Genomic DNA, 16,235 nt, shown 5'->3' with positions numbered 1-16,235 from the left:
TTTAAGGGAATGTACTGTTTAAACCTTTCTGATCATAATGAGCCAATTCACAAATCCATTACTTTCCTGAAAGAGCATATGAGAAAGATTCAGTATGGTATCAATCCTTTCAATCAATGGTTCACTGACTTGTTTGAAACAAGGTGTAGATGGTTGCTGGGTTTAGTCACAAGGGGATTAAGGATTTGGTTTATGGTGGTGGTAATCATCGTTGTGTGTTGTAAGTACAGCTATAGAGTCACTTGTAAAACTGCTGTGTCGGGCTTGGTTTGCTCAAAAGAAGAAGGGGGAATTGTTGAGGGATTTCTTGAAACAGCAAAAATCCCATGGCTTGCTGTAGCTGAGCAAACCAAGCTACCAGGGCAACTATGAGAAGTTCCCATGACAGTGTTCCCACATCGCCCAATTGAGGGATTCAGAAAAATATTGTTACCAGTAGCTGGCTTCAAGGACAAGGTCTATGTGACTGCTAATCACAAGGGGGTTGTTTTCTTGCAGGTGGGGTTGTTTTCTTGCAGTTGTTTGTCTGAGTGCTTTTGACCAATAATCTTGTGTGAAACACTGTCCACCCCTGTTAAGTTCTCTATAAAAGTTAGGCTATTCGGGCAATAAAATGGAGCATGATCTGACTCTACTGTGTGTCTGTCGTGCTTTCGGCCGTGCTTCCTGCAACAAATGTGCAGCATTTGTACACTTGGCATGGATTCTGCTATTCATTAGAAAAACTTTATAAACGCTGAGTTTTTTCTGACACCACAATGATCATTCATGTACATACACATATACATGCATGCATATAAAATGGGTGAAACCTATAATGCTTAAAAATACAAAAAATTGAATGTACTTATGTGTATTCTTCATGATGTCAGCCAGGTCCTTAGAAGTATACTGACCAGTCAAAAATAACAGTATTTTTTACAGTGCTTATTAACAGTTACATCAGTACAGACTTCTAGAGAAGTTTCATGGTTAAACTTCTGACTTTAAGATCACATTTTGTTTTTTTGCTTTTTTGTTTGTTTGAACTGTTCGTCTGTTCATGCTGAAATTTAAGATCTGATTTCACAAATTCAACTTTCCAGATGCCTTAAGAGCCAAGAAATAAATTCTGGATAGCCTTACTGTCCACTATATTATGCATATATTGAAACAGCCAGCCTCTTAATTAGCTGATTATACAGGGAGTTAACATCCCCTTTTTTTGCATGGAGTTACCTCATTTGGATACTCACGTTGCAGTCACATATTCCTCATGTTTCTAGCAGAAATACTTTATAGACTAGTCCATATAGGCAGCTTGTAAGAAGGACTACACGAGGACCTACATGAGAAACCAGAAAATAATTTCTCTGCCATGCCATCTTGCAGGACGGAGGGGGAAGGAACCACCACCAAAAAACACTTCAGTTTCATCTCTAAAACACTGCCGCCCCCCAGAGGCAGCGTTTCGCGAGCTGCAGCTCTGTCAGCTAAAATTTGCAAAATTCGAGCAAAATTTGAGCGCCTGAGAAACATTGCTGGGCGTTTTCGCGTTAACCGGTGCAGACAGAGGTAACCGTGATAACATATAATGGAAAACCAGCCTCCGTGAGCAACATCACACCGCAGGTTAGACATGATTTGTTCCCAGGTATTGCTACCTAACCACACACGGATGGGATGGCTGCAGCTGTATTTCTGCCTCTTTGGGCCCCGGTATTAGTTATGGCAATAACGGGGTGTCACGGCGAAGAAACGTGTCCGCCCCGGCACTCGAACCCGCAACCCCCGGGTCTGGAACCGCCCCGCCCCGCCCCGCCCCACTGCCCTCTGCGTGCGCACCGAGCGGGGCTGCCAGGCGCATGCGCACTGGGAGCCTCCCCCCCCCACACACACCCCCACACACACCCCCCTCATGGCCATGGGCGGTGGCCGCGCATGCGCAGTTGCAGCCGGGGCAGCGCTCTGGGTGTCTGGTGCCCTGGGTGGTGTTCCCACTGGATCGGTCTGGGCAGATACACACGCAACCCCATTAACTCTTTTAGAGTAGAGCGAGGGGTTAAGCCATCACCTTAAGGCTTATTCTGTCTCGATTCGTAGAGGCTTGTTTTGTCTCTATTTTGAGTTGTAAGTGACTTTGCTACCGGCTCGGTATGCGAAGATACTTCGGAGGACACGCGTCTCTATGTAGCTGCCAGGACCCAAAACAGGCTCCGCCGGTAGGGCGAGGTAGGGGAGAGGGGGGCGTGCGCATGCGCGGTGCGTCCGCGTGAGGCCGGCCAGCCCTGTGAGGGGGGTGCGGGCGCGGCCGCCGTGGGGAAGCCGAACGTGGCCGTGCTGCGGTACCTCAGCGGGCAGCACTTCAGGGTGCTCACCGCGGTGAGACGGGACGGGACGGGACGGGACGGGACGGGGACAGGGGAAGGGAAAAGGGAAGGGAAGGGAAGGGAAGGGAAGGGAAGGGAAGGGAAGGGAAGGGAAGGGAAGGGAAGGGAAGGCGCAGCTCCCCCCCTCCCCTCCCGTCCCCTCCCCGCTGATGCCGCCGACCGTTCCCTCTCGCCCCCCGGCAGGTGGAGATGGGCATGAAGAACCACGAGATCGTGCCTGGCAGCCCGGTGGCGCCCATCGCCAGCCTGAAGCACGGCGGCTGCAACAAGGTGCTGCGGGAGCTGGCCAAGCACAAGCTCCTGGCCTACGAGCGGACCAAAAGTGAGTGTGGGGCCTGCGCTGGGAGCCTCCTCCCGGCCCTCCCGGTTCTTCAGCGCCACAGAAGTGCGGTAGCTTGGTCATTCGGGTATCCGGGGCGTTTGTGAGCCCCGTCTCGCCTTGGGGCTAGCTGGGGAATGTGAACTCCTTCAGCAACAAATGGTGTTGGTGATTTCTGAAATTCATGGATTCGTTCGTCCAAATTCGTGGATAAAATAAATAATTGTTAGCTAAGGTAGTATTTAAGTTCACATAGGGATCAGCCCAAATGTGTTACAGTCTTACAGCAGACAAACTGGAGCGGACTGCAAAAGCCTTATACCTTCAGCCGGTCAGGAACGATCACTAAAGTAGTATTTATTCTGTCCCATTCTGTTAGTAGCGTTGGATTTCCTTTAGTCTTGCACTTGCATCTGGCTTTGCAAGCACAATGTGGGAGTCTTCATGAAATTCATCTCCTTTTTGTCTCCGTTTTTCAGACCATTAAGGTTTGGTTTAGGTCTTTGAAACAATCCTGAATCCTTGCCGTGTCTCCTAAGTAATCATCTTTCAAAGTAATCCTATGCAATTTGAACCATTGTCACTGCCTGCGTTACCAAGGGGCTAACAAAATGTCTACTTTTTATCCAGTTAGTTTTCAAAAGGCTTGCACGAATTTAAACTTACTGTCAAGTTGGGTTGATACTAGCCAACAGTGAAAATACTATTTGAGTGTTGTGTACCATAAGCAGGAAAAAAAAAAAAGAGAGACCAAAATGAAACTTCTTTTAAAAGAAACACATGCATAATATGGAATGAAATGTTGTGTAATTTATTTTTTCCTAGCTGTCCAGGGCTATCGGTTAACTAATGCGGGATATGATTACCTTGCCTTGAGAACTCTGTCTTCCCGGCAAGTCATCAGTTCTGCTGGAAACCAGATGGGTGTTGGCAAAGAATCAGGTAATTTAAAAAAGTGTTTTCAGTATATAATTTTTTTTTTTAGAAGAAATGGGTCTGTATTTTTGTTAATTTGTTGGAAACTTGGTGAATTTACCTTTGGATAGTCATATCAGTTAATCTGTCAAACACCAAAATTTATGGTCACTTCAAGTTCTGTGTGAGTCTTGACTACATCTGATTTTTTTCACAAGTGTTGTTCCACTTTGACCATTTTGTACAATTCTTGGATGGTTCCTTAAAAGGTATTTTGCAAACAGGTGACAGTTGTCTTGTGACTTGCAAAGAATTTTGAAGCCTTCTGTCAAAAAGGTTAACATCAAATGTTTCATCCCACCTAAAAAAAAAAAAAAGTAATATACAGTCCAAACTATTGGAGTGCTATCTTGGTTTCTCATGCTCATATGTTGATTGTAATTTGGCACAGCATGTCTTTTGTCATTAAAAAATGACGAAAAAAAAAAAAAGAGGATTATTGGGGACAAATGGTAAAAATGAAACATAGCCAATTGCTAACACTGTTTTAAAGTAAGAGGTACCTTGAGTTTTCTGTCCAGTCAAGAGAAGTCTTTTCTAGTGTGCCATTAAGTTACTTCTTATCCCCTAGTCTGAAATATGTTTCAGATCAGATGGATGGTTCAACCAGATGATCTTGGAGGTCTTTTCCAACCGTAATGATTCTATGATATTCTACTAGTGGAGCAGCATAATCTCTTCACCAATGACTTCTTCTTGTTAAGATTTGTAATACATAATATACAAATTTGGTTGTCTTTTCTGTTAAAAGAAGTGTAGTAGACTTTGCTATTCCAGAAATAGCAGTTACAAGAAGTCAAGTAACCGATTTCTCACTGCACTGTTGCATTATATACCTGTCAGATACCATTTATTTCTCAGATCTGTGCTGCTGTTTTTTCTCCTAGATATTTATATTGTTGCAAATGAAGACGAGCAGCAGTTTGCAATGAAATTGCACAGGCTTGGAAGAACTTCCTTTCGCAGCCTGAAAAATAAGCGTGACTACCATAAGCACAGGCACAAAATGTCATGGCTGTATTTATCCCGGCTAGCAGCAATGAAAGAGTTTGCCTACATGAAGGTAGGTGGTTGTTTGCACCATATTAACAACGATGTAATAGTCTGGAATGTACTTCTCAGATTATCTTCTCATCACTTCATATTTGCAGTATATGTTAGGATGTATGCTTTTTATTTGTTTTTTTTTAGTGGACTTAAAGTATACATTTCAGAGAATGACAGTGCTGATGCATTTTGTATACTTTCAAGTGACAAAATCAAACTTTGCCATGGAAGTCGTATGGAACTGAAGCAATTTCCATAAAATTTCAGGTGAAGCTGTCCAGTCATCTGAGTCTTAATAAAGGCAGTGAATAAACTATTGCCATTTCACTTAACCTTGTCTTAGGAAAGACTATATGCTAGGGAAAATTCGTGAAGTATCTACTAGTATTTTAGTCTTGTCAATTTGGATCACTTCCACAAACATAATTACAGAGTATTTGTTAGGTCTGTAAGCGATGAGTTTCAAACTGGGAGGAGAGCACACTGAGAGCAGCCCTGCAGAGAAGGACTTGGATGTTCTGGTGGATGAAAAGCTTGACATAAGCCAGAAGTATTTGTTTGCATACCTGAAGGCCAGCAGCCTCCTGAGCTGCATCAACAGAGGAGTGGCCAGCAGGTGGAGAGAGGTGAATGTCTCCCTCTGCTCTGCCCTTGTGAGGCCCCACTTGGAGTGCTGCATCCAGGTTTGGGGCCCCCAGCACAAGAAGTATGTGGAGCTGTTAGAGTGGGCCCAGAGGAGGACCACAAAGGTGATCAGAGGGGTGAAGCACCTCTCCTGTGAAGAAAAGCTGAGAGTCAGGGTTATTTAGCTTGGAGAAGAGAAGGCTTAAGGGAATGCTAATAGCAGCCTGCAGTACTTAAGGGGGCCTACTGGTAAGCTGGGGAGGGACTCTTTCAGGGAGTGTTGTGATAGGACAAGGAGTAACAGTTTTAAATTAAAATAATGGTAGATTGAGATTAGATACTAGGAGGAAATTCTGTGCTCAAGATGGTGAGGCACTGGCATAGGCTGCCCAGAGAAGCTGTGGATGCCCCATCCCTGGAGGTGTTCAAGGCCAGGATGGATGGGGCTTTCAGCAGCCTGGTCTAGTGGAGGTGTCCCTGCCCATGGCAGAAGGGGTGGAACCAGGTGGTCTTTAAGGTTCCTTCCAACCTGAGCCATTCTGTGAATCAAGTGAATGATTTGGTAAATATGGTTAGAGCAAGCTAACAGAGCTACAAAATACTATGACCTACCTTTAGTTAATCTTTAATGTAGTGTAATACTGGATATTAATATTTAAGAAGAAACTTTTGCCTTACTGAGACTGAGTGTGGATTACCTGACCAGGCCAAACTGTATTTACAAGAACTGTTGAACCTTTTTCTAACACCCTATTCCCAATTATCTGCTGGTGGTTTCTTAAGCTAACAGACCAGATACGATTCTGCTGTTTTTCTATCCCGTTGTGTTTTCCTGCCACCTGCAGGATAACTAAACTCTGGAAAATACAGAAGCATAGTTAGTAGTGAAAGTTCAGATTGCTCTTCCTCCTTAAGCACATGATTTGACTTTTACAGTTAGCAGTTGAATAATGTGTAGGATGCTGCTTCCGCAATGGTGCTTAACTGCTTATCTTATATTTGTAGTTTGTCAGGTATGTAATGTTTTCTTAATGGTTATCTTTTATTTTTTCAATATGTTGTCTCTTTCCAGGCTTTGTATGACAGAGGATTTCCTGTTCCAAAACCTGTAGACTACAACAGGCATGCAGTTATTATGGAACTCCTTGATGGCTACCCTTAATAAGTTTGGAAGCTTGAAGTCTGTTTTACAGAAACCCTAACAACGATAGGTTCAGTAAGACAGCAGGGATGACGTTTTTCCTTATCGTGTGAGTTAGTTCTGATCATGCTGAATAAAGCATGAATAAAGTCAGGCCCAGAACAGCTAGGGTTCTGCTTCATTATATTTGGAGAAATTGGTGAGAGAAGGAAAACTAAAAACATACTCTCTTTGTCCAAAAAGACTGGTGGAAATAGACTTTTTTTTTTTTTTAAGTACGGAATACATCAGAGGAGCAATTTGATACAGAGGTTAGTGCTACAACCATTTTCTACACAGAAATTTTATGTTCTATATGTTATCTATTCAATGATATTCAATATTGATATATTCAGTATATCAAATATTCAGTATTGAGTTGTGTATCCTCCACGTTCTGAGCTCCAGTTCATGATCCATGTTGTGGTAAAGATTCAGGTAGGATTACAACTTGTACAGTTGCCATTGTAGAACTTCTGTGTTGATTTTTTTTGGGGGTGTTTGTTTTTTGTTTGTTTTATTTTTTATTTTATGTATTTGTGTGCATTGAACGCTGTTTTTTGCTCAAGGAAGATTACTTTTCTTCAGTTTTTCAACATCCAGAAACATGAAAAAATGTTGAATTTTGTATGTGAATGAATGGCTTGTTTTGTTTCCATAGCAGAATGCAAAATAGCTATTTGATACTCTGTATAATGTACAGTAACAAAGGTTCAGTGTAATTAATCCCAAAGTATACAGTTGAAGAGTTACATTGAAGAAGTGCCTTTGAAGACTTTATTCTATCCCGTTTCCCCGCCTTTGTTAAATAGTTCCACATCTGTCCTGTAGACAGAAAGCTTTAAAGTTACATGTGGGCATTGCAGGTGAGGCTTACCATGCTATCCCAGTTCTGCAATTTTAACTAAGCATTTCCTGAAGGAGATGCTGTACTAGATGAGAAATTATTTCAGGTGATCAGCATCTCAGAAGATACCAGTTTAGATGACTTCCAAATTCAAAGAACAAATGATATATTTTATGATACAGACCTCTGGCTATAAGAAATGTCACCAATTAATTTTGCTGTTAATATGAAAATATTCAACAGCAGCCTATTACAGAGCTGCTTGAATTCCATTGTGTTTTGTTTGTATGTGCAACTGATATGTTCTCATAACACTACAGTGTTGCATTCAGGCCAAAATATATCACAAATTAGCTGTAAATGACGGCTTCTTGACAGCTCCTGGTATAATAAGATAGCTGCCTATTTATTCTGCTTGTAAAAATAAGGTGATGTCTATTCTGCGCACTTTTGGGGCAAAACATATACTTTGCTTTTATTCTGGAGTTTATGCTGGAGTATATTCTGGAGTGCTTTAAGCTTTTTTTTTTTTGTTTTTTTTTGGCTTTGCCTTATCCCCAGCTTAGTCTTGAAAACACTTTTTTGTGAGACATTTGAATGGCATTTGAATACAAGAAGACCTAAGTTACCTAAAACAATCCAGACATAAAAATTTGCTGATCCATTGTTTAAATTAGGCAGCATAACCATCGTGTTTGATAGGAGTACAAGAGACAAAGGGCTTTAGTTAAAACGAGGGATTTAACCTGGAGATAGGAGAAGCTTTCTCCCCATGAGGGCAGTGTGGTGGAGATTGCACAGTATGTTTCCATCCCTGGAAACTTTCAAGCCCGCATTGGTAGAGCTCTGATTAGTCTCATCTAATCTCAGAATTGACATAGCTATGAGCAGAGTATTGGACTAGTAACCTCTGGAGATCCCTTATGACTCAAATTGTGACCCTGTCATTCTCTCAGATGTAACTCATATGCCTTGTCTATATTTTTAAATTAATTCCTTCAGGGTTCAGGATATTTTCTTTTTTATTTAACTTTCCAGATGCCAAGTACACCACATCGAAGACCCTGCTGCTGTCTACAGTGAATTAATGGATCTAATTGTAAAACTTGGCAATCATGGTTTGATTCATGGGGATTTCAATGAATTTAATCTCATACTGGATAATGATGATCATGTCACTATGATTGATTTCCCTCAGATGATATCAACATCACATCCAAATGCTGAATGGTACGTACAAATGATGTATGCAAAATAAACCAGTTAAGTGCTGATAACAACAAATAGTCAACCATGATTTGTTTTCATAAGCCTGCTTCAAATTCTTTTTCTACTGTTTTCACCATACATTACAAATGCAATTTGTTTCATGAATGAGTAGAAATCTCCTTAGGATAAATGTGTAATTAATTGCTTCTCAGTTAATATTATTTCTTTCAATTAAGAAATGAATAGAAATAATCTGCATTTATGTATGTATACCTACACGTGTACTTTCTCACTTTGAGTCACTGATGGTCATTAATATTCAAATAAAAGGCAAGAAAGTAGAGTAAAAGTTTGTCATACCAGTAGACTTAATTTCCTTGATTATTGCATTTTTACAATTCTGTATTTTTTAAACAGGTATTTTGACAGGGATGTTAACTGCATTAAGGAGTTTTTTAAGAAATGCTTCAACTATGAGAGTGAGCTCTTCCCATCATTCCAAGATATCAGGTAAAAAATGCCAGCTGACTCGTAATTCCCCCATGTTATGGTAGTTACGTTGGTTTTCTGAGAAAAATGGATGCCTCTGAGAGATGATTTTAGAAGTGAACAGGGGGAAAAAGAGCCAATTTGAAATATTTTTGTCATTCTTACAGTAAAAAGGATACATACTTTCTTCACTGGCAGTTACTAAAAGTGGTTTCCAAAAACTGAAGCACGTCTTAAAATCTGCTGTCTCCTTTGTCTTACCTCTTGCAGCTAGGGGAAGGAGATACATCCAAATGCCGTAAATGTTACGGTGACGCAGAATTAGTTTCTCTGACTCTTAAAAACATATTTAACAGTCCTGGGGGATCAAGTATTAACTTAGTTTTTAATTTTAAATTTAATTTTCAAAATGCTAGTACATGTGGTGACCGCCTCTTCAAATATTATCTTCAAAATTTTCCTACTGTAGCTTGTCCCTTTTGAAAAGCAAACAATTTTCTCACATATTTTAAGAGCAAAGCTGATTCAGTTAAAAGGGTTTTATATCACTCTGAGCCCTTTCTCAAAGGGGAATTGTCTGTGTGTGTGTCAACATGTCCTTCATCGTTCTGTTTGCACAAGCATAATTTAAGTATTATATTTGTTAAAATCAAATTGTTTGCTTTCAGTAAGTGCTGATTATGAAGATGGAATCATCTTGTATGAAAGTCTGGTTCTGTCAGGCTACATTCTGCTAACTACCCAAAGCCCTGCACTGTAATATGTTACCTATGTTCCAATGGAGTATACTCTTTTTGTTAATAGCATGGTAATTATAGTCTAACTGGATAGTATTTTTAATCCAAAATACAGCATAATGATTTGATATATTAAAAGAAAGCTCACTTCTATTTCTTTCAGGAGAGAGAGTTCTCTTGACATAGAGATTGCTGCCAGTGGTTATACAAAGGAAATGCAGGAAGATGATGAGCTGCTTTTCCCAGAGTGCTCTGATGAGGATGATCATACAACAGAGGAGAGGGAATTTGTAGAAGATGCTGAAAGTAACGCCAACTTCCTCAGCCAAGATAAAGAAAACAATGCAGACTTCATATATGAAGTGGTTTCTGAAAGCAGAACCTCTGAAGACTTGTTATCACAGTGAAGATGCTGAAGCCACAGAAAGTAGTGAAAATTCACAAGGACTGAGTATGTCAGAGTTGAGTTCAGCCTTAGAAAAGGTTGAAGGGCAGTCTGTGCTTTCGAAGTCCAGTGAAGATGCAGAGAGTTGTGCACTTGGTTTTTCTGAGCACAAAAGAATACCTGACAATGCTGCTGAAAATCAGACAGAGGGCAGCAGTGATAAGGACAACGATGAATGCCCTGATCTGGTTGACTTGTCAACTTTAAATAAGGAATTGAGACCTTACAGGTAAATACTTATATTTACTGTCTAGTGGTGTGGTGAAATTTTCTTCTTTTTTCTTTATTTCTAGTAATAATGTGAGTAAAAGTTTTTTTTTTATATTAAAACGCTGCTGCTGCTAAGTAGCTTTGACAAGTGAGTTTATAATTAGAGTGCTCTTTCTCAGCCTCTGCCCCTCATTCGGCTGAAATTAGCAAGAACAAGCTCTTTGGAATATATTATTCAAATATATTTTACTGAACGTCATACCATGTGGCTTTTAATGCCTTTACTGACACACTTGGAAATTCCTTCTTACCTTTAAGCTAACCCCTTCTTATATAAAATTCAAACTATTAGTTTGCAAGCTCCCCATGTACCTGAATGCATATATAAAGTTCATATACCCTGTTTTCTTTTTGAATTTTTCCTTTTTCATGAAATTCTACGCCTAGGCAATGTACAGAATCTGAATTAATCTTTTTAGTGTTCTGAAGCTTCTTTTTCTTACACTACTTTGTGTAGTATGTATGTGGCTATTGCACTATAATCCTTCCTGTCATAAAATGTGTTTTTTGAACTAGTGTTAATATTTCAAATGTAAATGTTCTTTCTGTAGTACTCAAATGTTCTGCTAGCACTTTTGATTGTATATCAAAAAAATGACTGAAACATGATGCTCACTGAATGGAATAAAACATTAATTTACATATTTTAGAAATGAAGACAGTATGGTTCATATTGCGGAGCACAGAACAAGAACTAAAAGTACGTCAGCCAGCAGTGTTGGGAGCTGTTCAACCATTCCACCGGTAATTATTACTGCTACTGTCTAGTTTACTCTGATACCATCTTAGGACGTAGCTGTTGAAGATATTTTTACAAATACGTAGTTAGCAGTAACTGTCTTTAATTGATTACTACTATGTACATCTTTGGTTTGTAGTTCCATGTTCACAGAAAATAGGTCTGATGCTTTCTACATGTTTACAAGTGAATTATATCCAGTGCTGTACTTCATGTGTTGTTCTTTGCTCTTTCACAAAAGCTCTACTCCGGCATTAGCAACTTTAATTTCATTTCTGTTGCTAGAAATCAATTCTGTTGCCCATAATTAATGTTTTTGTATTTTAAATTTGCATGCGTGAGTAAAGATTTAACTTGGCCTTTTTTCATCTGTCTTTTTAACACATCTCTTACCACATTTCTGAAACATAGATATGAATTCATTGTAGTCATGGTGTCTTTGGCAATATGAATTTGACATTCAGCATTACATAAATCAATACTTTGTGGCAGAATTTTACATCTTTCTTCATCCCTACTCAGTATACTATCCAGTATGGCTACCTCTATCACATTTTAAAGAGTGTGTCTAAATTTTAAATGGAAGAAAGGCCAGTTTTATGCATAAATAAATGTGTTAGGGAACAGCATGTTTGCAAGTTGTGTAAGACTTTTACAGGACTTCGTGTGAAGGAAAGAGAGACTTTTGTTAGTCATCCCTGTTCTTACTGTAGGACATGGCCTTGTGCCTTATTAAGGAGAAAAAGAATTAGCCTTGAATTATGAAATGAAGTAAAGAAGAGCTAGGATAAATGCTAGGATAAATGCTAGGAATCGCCTGGCTTCTGATCCATGCGATACATATTTTTTCCCTTTCAGTTTGCTAACCTGAATGTGTAGGATTTCTTTTGGAATCGCCTATAGATCCCTATTTGAAATTATATTTCTGTACACCAGTAGGTGGTAGCAGTGGTCACTCACTGTAGAAACCTTCCTGATTGTTTAGCGAACACATGTTTTTTCTGTAGGCAGACACATCGAACTTGTTAAAATATTCAAATGGCATTTAAGTACCTAATATTCTGTTCTAAAAGAAAGATAAAAGCAGAAGCAGCTTTCAAGAGATTCAGCCACATAAACATCCTGTGTCAATTTACTTTGTGTAATCTTTCCATTTATATGCTCTTACGCTAAGTAAAATGTTTCTGCCCATTGTTAAATCTTATTTGAACTTTTGAATACTAGAACTAAAGAAAGGATATGCATGATGAGCTATTTGTAACATCAGAACGTGATTGCAAAACGAAAAACACAAAAGGCACTGCAGTAAGACCCACTGAGCTGCTTAGAGCCAATGCCTGTTACTGCTTCTAGCACTTCTCTGTTGTTTATATAGCTTTCTCAATGAAGAAACACATTAAAACATAAGCAGGTTTCCAGATTAAACACACAGAAGGAATTCATATGGGCATGTATAAACAATAGCAGTAATAGCAGTAGGTGCAGTCATAGCTGGGTGACTGTGCCAAAAAGAAAGCCTTATGAGTTACAGACAATAAGCTATTCCAGACAAAATAAAATGTCTTGTTGTGCTTGTACAAATCTTTGTAGGGACTGCTGCAATTTAATTATAGGAAATAATGCAAACTATGCAAAAATTTAAATAATAAATGATAGATTTGTTTATTCATTTTGCTTACAGTCAGGCTTAGGATGATGGAGAGACTAGTGAGACTTGCATGCTGTGGTTGAGCAGTAGTATTTTGTGAATTTACATTTTTGCATAGTGAAAATATCTGGTATTTGTATTGCAAAGTTTCTTCTAGCGAGCCTTGTATGAACTGTGAAGGAAGTCATCTGTCCACTGAAGTGGGAGAAGTAGAGAAGCCTTCTTTCAGAGCTCTGCCTATAAAAAGCAGAGGATGACAATTGTCTTACTGACAGAAGAAAAACATCAGTGGCCCAGTTTAAACTAGTTCTTACCAGCTTTCCTCAGGAATTTCTTCTGGAATATTTTTAAAGAGCATTCACAGATTTAATTTCCAAAATGCTCTTGTTTAAATACTGAGTTCTGCTAAGCTTCCGAGGAAAGAAAGACAGATCTTATACTACTCTTTTTATTCACATTTTTGATAGTCAACCTGCATGTGGTAAAGCTTAGGAAACTACTATTCAGGTGAATACTATGTAATTACTACAGCATTCTTACTGAAATCAGCATTGGGTACCTGGATTTATTTACTACCTTGTATTTGCATAATTTAGTTGTATTAGTCACAGCAGTTTTTAAACAGTGCCAAAAGAATTCTTTCTGGTTCCTGACTTAACTACCAACTTACTACTTAATGTGCTGACAGTATCATAAACAAAAAACAAGGCAAGAGAAATTGGGGTAAATGCAAAAGAAATGTTACTAGATTGTGGGGTAATTTTGCACCAGCAGGTACCTCAGCTCCTCCATGCTTCTCTTAGCCCTGTCCTCAGGTGGAAAAAGGGGGAGAAAACATGATGATGTAAAAAATATTCATGGGTTGTGATAAGGACAAGGAGATCTCTCCTTGTGCTGGAGCAAACTCTCTTGGTCCTTTTTCTACTTACAAGATGTTTGTCAAATCTGCAAGCACAGGACATTATCATTTTTGCTGAAGGCATATGTTTTGCACTGAAAAGTACTGGTTCATTATGATTCCTGAATGAAAGGCACCTAAACTCTGCAAGATATCACCTAAGATGCTTTTTATTAGAGCTAACGCTAAAAGAAAAAAAAAATAGCACAGGTGATCGTACACCCCTTCAAATGCTAGAGCCCTGACCCTGACTCCAAACCACATAGCTATACTGTAGACCTTGTCTGTAGCAGAGGTTCTCCCCTTTCACTCAGTTGAGATAATTACATGATTTTCTTACAAAGAAACAACTCTGCTTGCTCAATTTCTGCTGTTGAGAAGAGGTGAAGTTCTTATTATAACTTCTTTCTGCTCTGTTAGATAAAGGCAAGACCACAGAGCAGTGGTAATCACTGGAACCAGGCGGAAGCTGCCTGCAGGCTCCTCTGTCCCAAGAAGCTGGCTGAGTTTGCCCCAGGCCAAGGGATTTGTGCAGCCCCACAGGGGGTTCTGGGGCCACACAGTATGGGCAGCACAGCACAGGGCAGGCCTGGGCAAACTCGAGTTAACCCTGGTGTGGATCACCAGCTGCTCAGCGCATGGTGGTCTTCTCGACAGGTTCACTACCACATGTTCATGTTAGTACTGAGAATACAGTATCATTATGGTAATGTTAGTACTAAATGATGTTAAAAAACTTCTGATACTGAATTGTTTATTTATTTGTAGGAACTGGTGAAAAGGAAGATAAAATGTCAGCTGACAAAACAGCAGAAGTCTGCTCTGAGGCGACGACTACAGAAAGGAGAGGCAAACGTTTATACCAAACAACGTCGAGAAAATATGCACAACATTAAGTCAAGCTTGGATGCAGCTAGTTTCTGGGGATAATTTATCATAGCTGCCACCGAACATGAGAAAACTCACAGTACATACAGCTAAAACAGTTACCTAATAACCAAGCATCCTTTTATACAGTGGAGGAAAAAGTTCTTAACAATACCGTGTATTTTTGGAAACTAATAAACATCACGCTGGTTCCTCTGGTTTTGTTTGCATGATTTTATTTTGTGTTCCTAGTTAAAAATATCGACTGTGATTTAAAATAAATTAGTAGTACTAGGTACGATCATTTAAGTACAGTATTTCCAACAGTATCTTGTTTTAGGTCAATTTTACTGTTTTTGTATAGATTAAGAATCTTCTGATGTGCAGAGGATTCCTCTTTAAAAATTTTCCTTTGTTCCTACAACATAAAATTTAAATGTGAAATTCTGCCCTCAGGTTACAAACAGATATTTGTTTGATTTAATTAAAAATCAAAAGGAAATAAAAACTGATAGCTTTTAACACTCTAAAATTTCTTTTGAACCTGTACAAGGATCATCAAACAACATGATAATGTACATTCTTTGAACCAAGCAATTCTTACTTGTTTTTCCTTTCACTCCAGGATCTTGTATAGATCTTGAAAAGATCTATAGATAAGAGAAAAGGAATAAATCAGTGCTGTAGAGATCTGGCAGTCACTTAGGTTTTGAATTTGGCTGTGCAGTTACCAATAAATCTAATTCATTTAACAATTTACATAAAGTGGTGAGCATTCTGAACTTCTCTTTTTAAAAAATATTACCATGTTTTTTTTTATGTTATTTTGGGTCTCTGAAGACCTAGAAAAACAAGTATCTTGATGTATCTGTGATTTAGGTGAAGAGCCTTCCTAGAGACGTATGACATGGTAAAGTTTGTCATCAACCCATAGTTTGCAACGTTTTAAATCTTTTACTTGGCTGGGGAAATGAGGAAGTTTGGATTTGAGGTTGATTTTTTACTCACACCTGATACTATCTATATTCTACTTTACCCTAACTGAAAATCAGCTTTTAGTCTATTGAGAATTACAGCCTCTGTCCTGTCTTGCAGCATGCTCTGCTTTGAAAGTTTTCAACTTCTGTCTTTTTGCTTTTACAATAAAAAAACTAGTCTTAGCTAGCAGCGGTATACATTCTTAAAAGCATGGCAGGCCGGAGCAGAGATGTAATAGATAAGTGTTTCTTTTAGCATCAAAGCTGCAGGAAGGTCTGGTGACAGAAGTAAGGAAGTCCAATTAAATCTTAAATGTGATTGTTATCAAGGTATGTAGGGCTGTTTCCTGATGCAAATAGCTCTTTTTAGCACGGGCAGAAAAGCAGCCTAATTGAATTTAATTTTATTTCCATTTTAAATGTAAAGGGAAAAAACATATTTTTATGTTTCTACACTCTTATCTGTTAAGGGGTTGTTTCAGTGACTGCTTAATGAGATTTCAGTTGAAGCTCTTTGCATAAGATGTGCACACACTTTTTGGCTTCTAATTTAGAGCTTTTCACAGTGGGTGAGTTCTTTCTGGTGCATGACCTG

At 39.1% G+C, this 16,235-nt stretch overlaps 1 protein-coding gene across 4 annotated transcripts; it reads left to right on the top strand.

Annotated features, from left to right (window-relative positions):
- Nucleotides 1–2,203: 2,203 nt before the first annotated feature.
- Nucleotides 2,204–14,882, top strand: LOC140000936 (serine/threonine-protein kinase RIO2-like). Of its 4 annotated transcripts, XM_072032040.1 has the most exons (10): nt 2,205–2,361; nt 2,553–2,691; nt 3,514–3,630; nt 4,551–4,726; nt 6,407–6,786; nt 8,400–8,591; nt 8,988–9,080; nt 9,960–10,470; nt 11,162–11,255; nt 14,565–14,882. In XM_072032040.1, the coding sequence occupies exons 2-5, from the start codon at nt 2,559–2,561 to the stop codon at nt 6,494–6,496; spliced, it is 516 nt and encodes a 171-aa protein (XP_071888141.1). In that variant the 5' UTR covers nt 2,205–2,361; nt 2,553–2,558; the 3' UTR covers nt 6,497–6,786; nt 8,400–8,591; nt 8,988–9,080; nt 9,960–10,470; nt 11,162–11,255; nt 14,565–14,882. The 4 variants fall into 4 exon arrangements, with proteins under 4 accessions (XP_071888144.1, XP_071888141.1, XP_071888142.1 ...); XM_072032043.1 differs by lacking the exon at nt 6,407–6,786 and having other exon boundaries at nt 2,204–2,361; XM_072032041.1 differs by lacking the exon at nt 11,162–11,255.
- Nucleotides 14,883–16,235: the final 1,353 nt, after the last annotated feature.

This window comes from Anas platyrhynchos, chromosome 35 (assembly GCF_047663525.1).
Source record: "Anas platyrhynchos isolate ZD024472 breed Pekin duck chromosome 35, IASCAAS_PekinDuck_T2T, whole genome shotgun sequence".
NCBI classification, from domain to species: domain Eukaryota; kingdom Metazoa; phylum Chordata; class Aves; order Anseriformes; family Anatidae; genus Anas; species Anas platyrhynchos.
Note: the sequence above shows the minus strand (reverse complement) of the source record. Positions and strands in the feature narration are given on the sequence as shown.